Source organism: Chiloscyllium plagiosum, unplaced genomic scaffold, assembly GCF_037043375.1.
Source record: "Chiloscyllium plagiosum isolate Xiang-an unplaced genomic scaffold, Cpla_swu_hap1 HiC_scaffold_18, whole genome shotgun sequence".
Lineage (NCBI taxonomy): Eukaryota > Metazoa > Chordata > Chondrichthyes > Orectolobiformes > Hemiscylliidae > Chiloscyllium > Chiloscyllium plagiosum.
The window spans coordinates 58,126,346-58,141,227 of NW_028270156.1; the positions used below are offsets into that span (position 1 = coordinate 58,126,346).

Here is a 14,882-nt window from a genome sequence, read left to right on the forward strand (position 1 = left end):
ACCACTGCAGAAGTGGGGACGAAGTCACATAAGATCGCATTGTATGTGGATAACACTCTTGTCTTCTTATCAAACCCAACAGTCTCAGTGCCACATCTGAAACAAAGCATTAACTTATTTGGTGGCTTCTCGGCTTATAAGATCAATTTTGCAAAGTCAGAGGACATGCCCATGGGTGGTCTCCCGAGAGTGCATGATCCTGAGGGTGGATCTAGGTTCCCCTTTAGACGGTCGCAGGAAGGCTTTCTCTACTTAGGTATATTTATTACTCCCATTTTTGATCAGCTATTTAAAGTCAATTTTGCCTATTTATTCAACAAATCAAGCAGGGCCTTCATAGAGGGGAGGTGCTTCTGATCTCTTGGTTAGGTCGGATAGCCCTCATTAAAATTAACATTCTGCCCCGTCTGTTGTATCCTAGACAAATGCTTCCTTTGCTTTTTACTAAGCAAGTATCTAGAAGATTGAGTGGCTGGTTTAGTTCTTTTGTCTGGTATCGCAAGCGGCCCCTAATTAAATGGACTAAATTGCGGTTACCTTACATATTGGGAAGAGTCGGCATCCCAGATAACAAAAACTATCAGTTAAGCTCATTGCTGTCTTAGTGAATGATTGGGCCTGGGGGGGACCCACACTCACTTTGGTTGGACATTGAAGCATCTCAGGCGAGATGTCCCTTTGTTAGCCTGTTGTTCTTGGATAAAAGGAGAACAGTTAAGGAATATCGCCATAGCCCAATAGTCATCAATACAGTCAAGGCATGGAGGGCAATGCGTTAGGGTGAGGGCAATATTGTCAAAACATCAGCCAGGGATGATGGACTCTGGGTTTAAACCCAATGGGCAGCTAGGGACATGTCTTAGTGATTGGGTCTTGTCTGAGTGATTTATTTGAAAGGGACATACTGATGTCTTTTGACCAGTTGGCTCAGAAATATGAATTGCCCCGTAGGGATCTCTTTTATTTCTTTCAAATTAGAAACTTCACACAAAAAGAGACCACACTTCTAACTGATCCTTCTAGGTCTGACATGGAGAAGAGGGTGTTGAGTGCTGAGGATACATTATCTGTTGGCAATGCTTATCATCTATTGGGAGAGGGCCCCTCGGACAAGACAGAATGGCTGTGTAGGATATGGGAGAGACGTTGAGATCTCTTCTGAAATATGGGAAGGTATCTGGGAAAGTTCAAGGAGAATTTCGATTTGCAACAGGACCCATGTCTTGCAATTGAAGATTCTCCACAGGATCCATCTGGCCCTAGACCGCCTCGCTAAATTTAAAGCGGGAGCACTTCCAATGTGTCTGAAATGTAAAGTGAGCATGGTCAAGCTTACTCATTGTCTTTGGTCCCGCCACAGATTGCGGGCGTACTGGAGTGCTATAGGAGACGAAATAGAGAAGGCCTTGGGGATGGAGATGGAGATGGACCCGGTATATTTTCTTCTTGGCTTTGTTAATTCTCATGCATTGGATGCACACAAAAAAGGCTTTTCAGTATCCTCACCTTTTGTGCCAGAAAGAACATTCTATTAACGTGGGTGTCGGACAGCCCCCCGGGGCTGGCATAAGCAAGTTATAGAGCACATCCCCTTGGACTTTCTGATGAGTATGGTGCACCATAAAACTGAGAATTTCTATAAGACATGGCGGCCCTTTTTGCACTACCTGGGTACAGATTTGTCCGCCATACTAACAAGAGGCTTTATATAGCCATGGCAATTCTAAGTAATGAGTTTGGCATCCAGAGGGGAGGAATTTCAAACGTATGAACACGTATTAACTTATGTGCTCAATGATTAAGGGCTATTACTTTGTTCTGCTGAGCTATGTTACGTTTGTTATCATTATTATTATTGTTAAGGTTTTCCTTTTGTAGCTTTGTTATTAGTATTTGTTTAGGTAATTACTGATTTTGTTTTTTTAATATTGGTTTGAATTGTTTGGTTTTGCATTTGTTGCAATTTTCAAAAGGAAAAAAAATTCTTCTTAATAAAAATATGTTAATATATGGTCTTAATGTCTTTCATATTGCCCAACTTTAGACACTGCACAAAACATGTTTGAGTTTTTGATGAGGGAAGTAGTTTCTTCATTATCCATGTTCTACCTTTTCAGTGTACTCTGCTTTGATTTCAGTTGTACACTTATGCCCTCATGTTTTAAGAGCCCAAGTTAACAAACGGGCTCGAATTTGTATCTTGCATTATTCCTGTCAGAATATAAAAAAACTTGGCAATGTCCCCTTCATTCCTCTTTTGTGCAGTGTAGCTGTTTAGTTTTGGGAATTGTTTCTTCAACCTCAGAAACTCAGTCATACTTGTAGCTTTTGTATGGATTTTCTCTGAACCATCAATGTCTAGATGAAGGTAATGTGAGATGTAGAAAGGCACAACATGTTCAAATAAATACCTACAAGTGGCTGATGCAGGGCAAATGTTTATTGACTTGTAGTCAACTGTTCATGAGATACCCCTAGTGCATGATCTATTTCTCCTGATTGAATGCTATTGATTGGGTGGTTAATAATCACACCCAGTCCTTCTTTCAATCATTCCTAATGGACCTGGTTTCATTGTGCACAGATGTTTTCTGTTTCCTGTTCTATTTGGCATCACCTTCTGTTGATCTGGTACATTTAAAATCCATCTGCTTTCCCTTAGCCCAGTTGCCATTAATCCTGTGGGTATTAATCTTGTCAAATCTTGTGTGGAATACCACTGTGACTTCTGAAAATGTCAGGAAATTATCTTTACTGGACAGTATTCAGACAATAAATATATACATATTATATATATTATAAATTAAGAATTGTGGATGCTTGAAGTCTGAAATTAAACACAATTGGTAATATCTGTGGAGAGAAAACAGAGTTAATGTTTCAGGTCCTGTGACCATTCTTCAGAACTGATAGTAGCAAGGAAAAGGTAGGATATGTGATGGCCGGATGTTTGGAGGAGGGGAAGGACGGTGAAGGATTGAGCAAATTGGCAATCAAGCCCAGGGGAAAGAAAGTTAGAAAGGTAAAGGGATAGTTGATAGTAGGTCAGGGAATGGAAAAGTTCATAATGAGGACAATGAGTAGGTGAAACTGGATTGTCTGTACTAAATGCAGCCCACATCATAACAGGGCCCTGGGGGTGTGTGTGTGTGTGTGTGTGTATGTGAGGAAAAATTTGTTGAAGTTATAAAATTATTGAACTTAATATTGAGTCCTGAAGGCTGCAGGGTCCCCAAGTAGAAAATGAGATGCTGTTCTTCCAGGTTGCGCTGAAGTTTGCTGGAGCACTGCAGTAAGCCTGAGATAGAGGCATTGGTCAGGGAACATGGTGGTGCTTGGAAATGGGGAGCAACCAGAAGCTTGGGGCCACTTTTTAAAAACAGAAAGTAGGTGATCTTCAAAGTGGTCCGCTAGTCTGCGTTTTGTCTTCCCAGTGTACAGGAGACCATGCTCAGCTAGGACATTGAGGAACGGGAGCACATTTTACTGCTCTATTTCAAAGATGAATTTGAGCTTAGGTTGAAGCCCATTAAGACATGGAAAGAAATTCTGACATGTAACTGGATTTAAATATAGCAAAAGTATCATCTATACAGCAGAAATATACAAGGATTCTATCAAAGATACTTTTCTCATGGAACCTGTAAGGACAGCTCAAGTTTGAAAGACGCAAAATGGCCAACAAGGGTTAAACAGAATGAAACAGCCTGCTCCAGCATTAGGACACAAAATGGCTGACGAGGGATAAGTAGAATTAAAGAGCCTGCTCCAGCATTTAAGTAAAATATAAAGGTACCTTTGAACAGGCTACTCCAAGGTGAATAGGAGGCCCTACAAACAACCATCTGAGGCAGTTTGATAAGTGGATGCCTAAAGATAGATAAGTAATTGACTCCAGCCTCATTAATGAAAGGATGTTATCCCATTAGCTGAACAGCACCACTTAGAACAAGGGGTGTAAATCTCAGTCCGTGAACCAGTCAGCTTAACTCATTAAGCAGCTATGAAAACAACGGCTGAAGTTATTTTACAATAATCAGTTGTTTCTTTGAAGTTATTCACAATATTAAGACATAGGTTCAAGTTAAAGATTCTTCTGATAATCATAGGGATAGATTTAAACATAAGTATAGGTACATGTTTAACCAAAGTATAATATAAGCATCAGGGGAAAAACATTTAAACCTAGATGTGAAGATGATTGGTCTCAGGAAACGCTTTCCTTATCTCTAAAAAGACACCTGGCATGTCCTGAATGAAGTAGACTGTTCACAACTTATTAGTTAAAAAGTACATATAACTTTATAATGGGCAATTAGTACTATGAATCTTTTAGCAGTTAGTTAAAACCAACTTATATAAATAATTGGGACAGTGGAAAATATAGAGGAATAACAGAATTTGATAGAGATATCACATGGAATACAATGAATAACAGAATTCAAGCAGTCCTGAGAGATAAGCAAGTCTGGGATAGACCCGAAGGAGTATAAACTGTAACTTTGGAATGCATATTAATAGGATGCGTAGAAAGATCCCAAGGCTTGGCGATTGCAATGTCTGTTAAGCACCATGAGATCATGGGAACCGAGAGCTGTCCATAGGAATCCCCATCATTGATTAGATGTTTCACAGGATCGATATGTGGAGTAAGGGGAAAGACACAATGACCACGTTCTGTGATGATTGTAACTCAGAATGTATAAAAATGCTGTATTTCAGTGTAAAAATCAGAATGCATCATTGATCTCTCATCCGATTTGAGCTATAATTAATGACTAGGTTCTCACGTCGAGCCCAGATTCGGGAAGGTCTTTGGCCCTCTCCCTGCGTTAATCAGTTGTTGCTTGAATAAAAGTCTGCAACTTGCCTGAATCCTGCCTGGGTCATTGTCCCTGGTCGGCAGAGGGTTACACTTGCACAGAATCCAACAAGGAAGTTAGTGAGAGCTGGACCTATCAGGACTTGCCTGGCAACACCATCTATTTAGGTATATGTGCTGTTGTTAAAGTTGAACAACGTGAGTTACCAAATTCATAAGTTTAATAAATATTGATTCATACAGTGGTGGGATGCTTAGATACCGACGCCTGTGGCTTCCTTGAGGAATACACTGGTGACTGTCAAATGAACACATGGACACTGCGTAATTATTAATTAGATTACATTACAGTGTGGAAACAGGCCCTTCGGCCCAACAAGTCCACACCGACCCGCCGAAGCGCAACCCACCCATACCCCTACATTAACCCCTTACTTAACACTACAGGCAATTTAGCATGGCCAATTCACCTGACCTGCACATCTTTAGACTGTGGGAGGAAACCGGAGCACCCGGAGGAAACCCACGCAGACACGGGGAGAATGTGCAAACTCCACACAGTCGCCTGAGGCGGGAATTGAACCCGGGTCTCTGGCGCTGTGAGGCAGCAGTGCTAATCACTGTGCCACCATGCCACCCACAATAATATTATTGATAAGTCCTGCACAGTTCCAACAAATGTTTTTTTCCAGCAACTACTTAATAAAGTTTTATTTTAGCTTGTCATTTTGAAAACTTGCAGTAGATTTGTGAACTAATTTGTTAATTCTGAATCCACGTTGATTCTTATTTCTCTACTCTCTGCGTCATCAATCAGCATTGATAACAACTCATGTAATGCTCTTCAAGCTTTTCCTTACCGTACACTATCAATCTTGATATTTGGGTAAGATGTATTGTTTTCTAATCCTGAGTAAACTCCCAGTTTTTGTGGAACTCCTGAAACGCAGTGTTGGAAGAAAGATAAAGGTATTTTGTTCAATCACATACTCATGCTCGACCTGGTCTGGTAATGTTTGATGGGGCAACATGTAAGGAACACTTATAATAAACTTCTAAAGCTACGTTCCATTTATTGTTACAGCTGATGGTGCTTGCCAGGATTGCCAAGGTGAATGTTCTCCTGGATTTAGCCTCCTCCCCAATGGGGTTGACTGTACAGGTAAGGATACCAGTCTCTCTTTGCACCAAATGATTCCAGTGTTAAGATCTTTGCATAGGTCATGGCTGACTACACATATTCCGCTTCTTTTTCTCCTAAATTAATCTTCACTTACACTAAGCATTTGACAAATCTTAGAATCTGAAATGTCATGTATTCTAGAAATCTGAAGTATACTGTGCCATGGAAAAGGTAGTGGTCTGTGCCTGTGAATTGTCCTGTTATGTTCTCAGATTTTGGTGATATTGCTACAGAGGATTTCCAAATCGACGTCAGCATTTCTTTTTCTGGAGGACAAGAATGTAATAGGTTGCAGGTCAAACATATTTATTTTGCTATCTTTCAGTGGCTGTGTAGAAGCCATGACATGACTAGATCAAATTTATTTTCATTTGCATTTTCTGAAAGTTGGCAGCCATCCTGGGAAGTATTTTTGTTTGGGAAGGTCACAGAGCCTATAATATTTGTTTTCAAATTGCTGTTCCCACATAATTTTTAGGTCTTCAGTTCTTTTTGACAACATTTTTAAGGTGACTCAGCACTCACAAGGAGGGATGTTTGTTTCTGGGGAGAAAGTGAGGTCTGCAGATGCTGGAGATCAAAGTTGAAACTTTATTGCTGGAACAGCACAGCAGGTCAGGCAGCATCCAGGGAACAGGAGATTCGACGTTTCGGGCACAGGCCCTTCATTCCTGAAGAAGGGCCTGTGCCCGAAACATCGAATCTCCTGTTCCCTGGATGCTGCCTCACCTGCTGTGCTGTTCCAGCAATAAAGTTTCAACTGTTTGTTTCTGGGGGCTCAATGGAATGAGGATGATGCTTGCTCATTTCAAAGACATATTAAGTCATTTCAAGTGGGGAGCTGTGCAGTACAGATTCTGTTGTATGTGGGTTTCTATGAGGCCAAAGGGGACTAGTGTGGATTTAGATATCTGCCTTTCTGGTCTAACAAGAAGAGTTTGTTCAGTAAGCAATAGGAGGTCTATTGCAATACAATAACTGTATACAGGTTACATGCCTATGTGCTACATTATCAGGAGATGGTAAGAAGTATACAAATCAAAACACAATTCAAGTCAACATAAAGTACAGGAAATGTTCATATAATGCAATTTTAAAATTACTCGTGTTCGTAACTAAGTCAGGCTTTTGTAAATCGGGGATCCTGTATACATCTCATCTTTTTTACCCTCATAATTATTAAATTATATGATTGTTTGTATATTTACACTTACCAGTAACCCACCTCTCCCTCTAAGTCTTTGATTTTGCAAATTCAGGCGATCTAGGAGTTTGCATTATTCTCCATGAATGTGTTCTATTTGAAGTGTTTTTTCTCTTGGGTAGAACATAGTTTGTTGGGACTTCGTAATGCTCTGACCTTTCCAATTGTCTTCAGTTTACAGAATTGCCATTGGTTAATCCCAATAAATTATCTGTGGATGACTCAACTGTAATGGGATGAGGTTCCATGTTCATTATACAATCCTCTTGGCAATACGAGTAATGTGTGTTCTCTGTTGGCATCTGTAAAGTTTGTACTTTACTGTTGAATCCCTGATTCAACCCTATTCACTAAACCCACCACCAGAGTTTGGAGATATGAAAGGCTGGATTTGTTTGTTTTTGATGCAGTCTTATTCTATTGCCATTAATTGTTTCTCCCATTGGATCAAGGTTAAGCAGTTATATATGATGGTCGTGGATGCAGTTATTCAAGTCTGACATGAGGTTTTTGTAATGTGTGTCCTCCATTCCTAGTTATGGCACATTCCTCACACAGTGGGTTCTGTGAGGCATGATGTGGGCAATAGAATTGCTCTTTATCGTGTACTGCTTAGTAATCATGAAGTATTGTGTGGAACCAATTCCTTACGTAGGATAGGGAGTTGAGTCTTCAGTTTTCTGCCCATCAATAATTCTGATGTAAGATTGTCTTGGAGAGGGGTGAATCTATACTTCAACTGTGTTGTGTAGAAATCACAATTCTTCTTCAAGAGTGACTTCAGCATTCCACCCTACATCCAGGTTCCCCATTATATTGTGACTCTAACACTTTGCTTGTGACAGGCTGAAATTCAGAATCAGCTTTCTGAATGAATTAGCTTTATTGTTATATATACACTCAGTGAAAAGATGCAAGGTACCTAGGTACATAGGACTTGAAAAGACTGAAACAATCAGTCCCAAACTGTGGCCCGTTGCACACAACTACAGCATCAGGGATGCCATACATTACAAAAATCTCATGTAAAACTTAGATAACTGTATCCCTGGGCAGACATCATAAAGAACCTCCTAACTTCAATCCATCAGGAGAAATACTTGATGACAATGAGGCAAAACTTAATGGAAAATGAACAAATCCACATACACAAGGGCTGGTGGGGAAGTTGGTGAGTATTAAAGATTCTTTGTGTTTTACCCTGTTGATGGCTCGTGTCTGATAGTATCTTCAATGTGCCTGAAGATTTGGCATATTGATGACTGAGCTCTAGCCTGACAATTAGTGATTACCAAGTGACTTATCCAAGGTGTCCTCATGATGTTAAGCTGGTTGACCGGTGATTTGGCATGTACCAGTACATCATCAATAAAGGAACGGCGATATATTTCCAAGTCAGGATGGTAGTGACTCGGAGGGAAACTTGCAGGTGATGGTATTCCCATATTAATGCTACCTTTGTTCTTTAAATGGTATCATTCATATTGGGGAGTCAGTTAGTTTAGTTGGCTGGATGGCTGGTTTGCGATGCAGAGGGATGCCATTGGTCCAGGTTCAATTCCACATCAGCGGAGGTCACCGAGAAGGTCCCATTTTCTCAAACTCACCACCGTTAGGTTAAACTCATCACCAGTCGTCTCTCTGTAATGAGAAAGCAGCTCTGTGGTTATTTGGTGACTACTACTGCTGCTAGTGGTCATATTAGACAGTATGAAGTTAATTGCACCACAGCAGCTATGTATAGCATGTTGCTTATGACTTTCTTTACTGTAGAGGCTGATAAAGACACAGTAACCTCAGGTTTGTCTCACAAACTCCTTTCTGCAGTACACGTTCTGCATGACATTATCAACATGGGTGGTGCTTAATTTTTAAATCTAGTATTAATGAAAGCAGAAGGCTACAGATGTTAGAAATCTAACACAAACACAGAAATTTCTGAATAAACTCAACAAATCTAGAAGCATCTGTGGAGAGAGAAATAGAGTAAGATTAGATCTCATGGAATACAGGGAGAACTAGCCATTTGGATACAGAACTCGCTCAACAGTAGAAGACAAAGGGTGGTGGTGGAGGGTTGTTTTTCAGACTGGAGGCCTGTGACTAGTGGACCAGTGGAGTGCCACAAGGATCGGTGCTGGGTCCTCTACTTTTTGTCATTTACATACATGATTTGGATGCGAGCATAAGAGGTACAGTTAGTAAGTTTGCAGATGACACCAAAATTGGAGGTGTAATGGACAGTGAAGAGGGTTATCTCAGATTACAACAGAATCTTGACCAGATGGGCCAATGGGCAGAGAAGTGGCAGATGGAGTTTAATTCAGATAGATGCGAGGTGCTGCATTTTGGGAAAGCAAATCTTAGCAGGATGTATACACTTAATGGTAAGATCCCAGGGAGTGTTGCTGAACAAAGAGACCTTAGAGTGCAGGTTTATAGCTCCTTGAAAGTGGAGTCGCAGGTAGATAGGATAGTGAAGAAGGTGTTTGGTATGCTTTCCTTTATTGGTCAGAGTATTGAGTACAGGAGTTGGGAGGTCATGTTGCAGCTGTACAGGACATTGGTTAGGCCACTTGTTGGAATATTGAGTGCAATTCTGATGTCCTTCCTATCGGAAAGATATTGTGAAACTTGAAAGGGTTCAGAAAAGATTTACAAAGATGTTCTCAGGGTTGGAGAATCTGAGCTATAGGGAGAGGCTGAACAGGCTGGGGCTGTTTTCCCTGGAGCGTCAGAGGCTGAGGGGTGACCTTATAGAGATTTACAAAATTATGGGGGGGCATGGGGTCAGGGAGTCCAGAACTAGAGGGGAGAGGGGAAAGATATAAAAGAGATCGAAGGGACAACTTTTTCACACAGAGGGTGGAACGTGTATGGAATGAGCTGCCAGAGGAAGTGGTGGAGGCTGGTACAATTGCAACATTTAAAAGGCATTTTGATGGGTATATGAATAGGAAGGGTTTGGAGGGATGTGGACCGGGTGCTGGCAGGTGGGACTAGATTGGGTTGGGATATCTGGTCGGCATTCATCAGGTTAGACCGAAGGGTCTGTTTCCTTGCTGTACATCTCTATGACTCTATGACTCTATTTTGAGGCTGGTTTGACACTTCAGAACTGAAAGGGGTCGGAAAATGGTTATTTTCATTCTTTTGATAGAAGCACAGGGGAGGAGAAGGGGAGCAATCTCGTATTATCTCTGTTGGATCCAAATACAACAGCTGTCACATGATTCGTCTGACCTGGAAACTTACTTGCTCTTAATACCTGCTGTGAGCATATCAAATGGACTTAGAGATTGCTAATCAATGTGTCTGACTATGTTGTGGCACACCTTCTGTGGGCATCAAGTCCTAAGGTGGAATTTGAACTCTGAGCTTCTGGCCCAAATGTAAGGACACAAGCCCCTGTGCCTAAGGATCTCTTCACCTGTGGAAACAATGTGGAAAGTGACTTCAGCACCTATTGTTACCTTTTCCTTAGACCTGGCTTGAAATTGACAAGACTCACTTTTATACTGGAGTCATTGTCTAATTGTGACTTGAGCTGTTATTAAATCTTAACTCAAATGGTGATGGCTGTTTTCTCTGGGTGGGACTTCAAGCAGCCTGTCCTCATCTGAAATGTGAGACTACATGAAAGATTGAAATGCATTCTTTGTGTAAGTCTCTGGGGATTTGATCACTTTCAGGCACAGTATCTTGTTTCCCCTGTATTCTTTGACTTCCTCATGATGGCAGCTGTTGATAGTTTTCATCAGTTGTCTGACTTAGCACTTGAAGCTGGAACAGGTATTTCACACTTCAATTCGCTTTGAGCTTTTAAATCTTCTCGGTTCCTCCATGAAAGTGATGTCATAGTCTGTTCGATAACATTATTATTATCTTCCCTAGTAAACACTTCCATGAGGAGGTCATAGGAGCTTAATTTTGGGTTGTCTGCTCTCCAGAATGTGATTTCCCTGTCCATTATAATAAATAGAAACCGAGAAAATAAGAGTAGGAATAAGCAATACACCCCTTTGAGTCAACCATTTAATATGATCATGGCTGATTATCCAATTTAATAGCCTCTTTGCGCTTTCTCCCCATTCCATTTCCTTTTAGCCTTAAGAACTTTATCTAACTCCTCCTTGAAAGCATTCACTGTTTTCACCTTAAAAGTGCTGTGTGGTAGAAAACTCCACAGGCTCATCATTCTTTGGTTGAAGAATTTCTTCTTCATCTCTGTCCTAAATGTCCTATCACACATCCTTAGACTATGACCCTAGTTCTGGACTCCCTGATCATTGGAAACAGTCTTTCCACATTTAGCCTGTCTAGTCCTGTTTGAATACTGTACATTTCTGCTCTCATTCTTATAAACAATGAGAATGGAATGAGAAATAATCGTGTGCAGGTACGTGCACAGGCTGAAAACTCTGACTCGCAGTTTTTAATTTGTCACCTGTTTTGACCATATTTCGGTTATTCAGAGTAAGATTGGGGCTCCTGTTTTCAGGGTGACCTTTCAGTTATCCAGCAAGCCAGAAAGGGATGAGATGTCTCTCTTATTGCCATGAGGAAACAATAAAGAGTTGCCAGGCTCTGAGGTGGAATTAAGATCGGTGGATGAACTGTCTGCTCAAACAGAAGGCCGACATCTCTGGTCAGTGCTATGAGAGAGGTAGTCAGTGCTGAAGTGATGAGGAGAATGTCAGAACATTTCCCTTTGGTATGAGAACTAAATATATTTCTATGTGTACCAAGAAGAGAAGTAGCAAAGGGCGACAAGGTGGCTCAGTGGTTAGCACTGCTGCCTCACAGTGCCAGGGACTCAGGCGGTTGTCTGTTTCCATATTCTCCCCATGTCTGCGTGGGCTTACTCTGGGTGCTCTGGTTTCCTCCCACAATCCAAAGATGTGCAGATTAGGTGAATTGGGCATGCTAAATTGCCCATAGTGTTCAGGGATGTGTAGGTTAGGTGCATTAGTCAGGGGTAGATATAGGATATGGGGAATGGGACTGAGTAGGTTACTCTTTGGAGGGTTGGTTTAAACTTGTTGGGCTGAATGACCTGTTTCCACACTCTAAAGATTTTGTGATTCTATGAAAGGGGAACAGCCTGCAGGACAGTGTGGCAGCTATAATGGTCATAATTTATTGCTGGCAGCCCTCTCCCTGCGCAATGGAGTCTCTGGCTTTAGTGGCACCTCAAGAAGCTCCTGAAAGGCAAAATGCCAACAGCCTGGGAAAATTGTCCTTTACCAATTCATTAATTCTGCAAATTACCCATTATTCCTGCTGCTCAGAAAGCACCCCATGGGAGGACTGTGTCAGGGAGATGTCCTGACACAACTCCCTGGTGTTTCTCAATCCCTCCATCTCTATTTCTCCACTGGAGATTGATAACATTCTGCCCTTAATCTTATTTTAATAACTTTCTTGCTGTTACAATACTTGAAGGATGTCCCAACATGCATTTCAATTATAAAGCTGCCCTAAGTTTTATTTCTCTCTTATGCCCTCATGGTACCTATTTTACAATTTTTGTAAGTAACGTTTACACCGTTAGCATTGGATTTCCTTCTTGTTTTATTTCTATGCTTTGTATCATATGTTTTTCATTATGAACATCTTCATATTACTTTATCAATTCATTTATATTCACATTCCTTCAATTTGTATGAACCAGTCCTTGGTCTCTAATTATTCTCTGTACTCAGTCATAATTACTCAGCATATTCTTGAAAATCACTGTTGTTTTCATTTCTGTATCTCCATGACATGATTGAAGTGCTTCCTGATTGTCTTTGAGTTGATTGGTTTCAGATTGGTACCTAAAAAGACCAAGCATCTATTCATTAACATTCTATATTTAGGGTGTAGCTTATAGTGTTCCTTACACTTCCAGCCCAAATACTCCCAAAGTAGTATTGAGGAGTTCAGACAGAAACTGCTTGACCATTTCCTAATAGCATGCCAATTTGATTTTTCTGTTTGCACAAACCTGTCTCTTCATAAACTAACCTGTTTTCCCATTTTTGTTGCCCTTGTTGTCTACAGCAACCCTCAAAAGCTCTTTATCTTACTCTTTCACTGTGTACTTCAAACCAGGTTATCTGGTTAGAAAACTTCTGTGCTATTAATTTCTATTCTCTGTACTGTTTAAGACCTGCCCATCTTACTAAGCTTCATTATCTTCCATTGTCCCAATGTCTGTTTTTTTTCCAAAAATGACCAAGGAATCTAAAATTCTCCCTTCCAAGCCATTTCTGAAAACTGAATTGCTATATCTAATTTGTCAGTTTGACTGGTTCAGCTCGCAACACCATATTTAGTCCTGAGATTTTTTGAATGGCAATCTAGATCTGAGCTGTTCATGTTCCCTTAGCAAGGTTTCTATGTTATTATGTGAATTATGATCCCTGGAATTTATGACCTCTGGAATCGTTATTTCTTTCATAAAGGTTTTTGCCATTTTCTCCATTATGTTCATTACTTTACCTTGGAGGTTAATACACTGTTAATTTGAAGCTGTTTTAACTGTAGATATTGGATTAGACTATGCCCCTTTAATGGATTACTAACTTCTAACGTACATACTAAGAGCAGGAGTAAGCCATTCTGCTCCTGTAGTCTACTCTGTCATTCAGTGGGGTCATTTCTGATCTAATTGGGGCCTCTACCTCTCCTTTCCACTCCTGATAATCTTTGACTCCCTTAGTAAACAAGGATCTTGGCCACAGGGATATTCAATGAATCTCCTTCATTGCTGTCTGGGAAAGGGAATGGTAAAGTCTCATGACCCAAAGAACCTCTAAACCGTGGAAAGAGGCCATTTGGCCCATCAAGTCTGTACTGACCATCCGACGAGCATCTCACTCAGACCCACCCACCAGCCTATCCCCATAATCCTACATTTCCCATGGCTAATCCACCTATTCTGAAAGACCCTGGACACTACAGGGCAATTTAGCATGGCTAATCCACCTTAGCTGCACACCTTTGGACTGTGGGAGGAACCTGGAGCACTCAAAGGAAACCCACACAGACACGGGAGGGTGGGGAAGGGGTGGGGGGAGAGGTTGATGGGGAGTGGTCGTGCAAATTTCAGGGTGGAATTGAACCTGGGTCCCTGGTGCCGTGAAATGACAGCGCCAACCACCAAGTCACTGTGCAGCTGTCTGAGAAAAGCAAATTCTGCTGCAGCATCTTTCTGAATGGGAGAGCCTATGGAGTTTTAAGGTATGTCCAAATGTTTCCTATGCTCATGAATGGTCACTCCTCAGACTGTCGGTAATTTATTACTCCACAGTGCCATTGTGTTATCTATATCCCCTGCGGCTCTGACCTTAAGCAGATCATAGATATAAAAGCTTGTGGATGATCCAGAGAAGAAAGGTTTGTGTTGCTACTTTCAGCTGAGACATTAAACCAGAGGCTTTACTTTAGGCAGACTTCGACATTTTCATGTCATTATTCCAAAGAAGAGGAGGCCTCCTACTGCTGTGAACAATATTTATCTCCTGATACACACAATAAAACACAGACTGTCTGGTTATTATTATATTGCTGTTTGTAGGAGCTTACTGTGCACAATTTGGTTGCTGTTTATCTGACAGTGACTGCAGTATGGTTTGTAAGTATTTCATTTACGGTAAAGCACTTCAAAGTAGACTTCCTTCCCTGCC

At 41.0% G+C, this 14,882-nt stretch overlaps 1 protein-coding gene across 8 annotated transcripts in view; it reads left to right on the plus strand.

Moving 5' to 3' along the window:
• The window catches only part of LOC122557922 (kielin/chordin-like protein), a 334,780-nt gene that overhangs the window by 228,391 nt on the left and 91,507 nt on the right, over nucleotides 1–14,882 (plus strand). For all 8 annotated transcript variants that reach the window (XR_015760203.1, XM_043706141.2, XM_087996706.1 and 5 more), the window contains one exon: nucleotides 5,907–5,984. Coding sequence is in view for 7 of the 8 variants with exons in the window: in XM_043706141.2 (XP_043562076.2) it covers nucleotides 5,907–5,984 (78 nt within the window). In the remaining variant the exon portion in view is untranslated. The remainder of the gene's footprint in view (nucleotides 1–5,906; nucleotides 5,985–14,882) is intronic.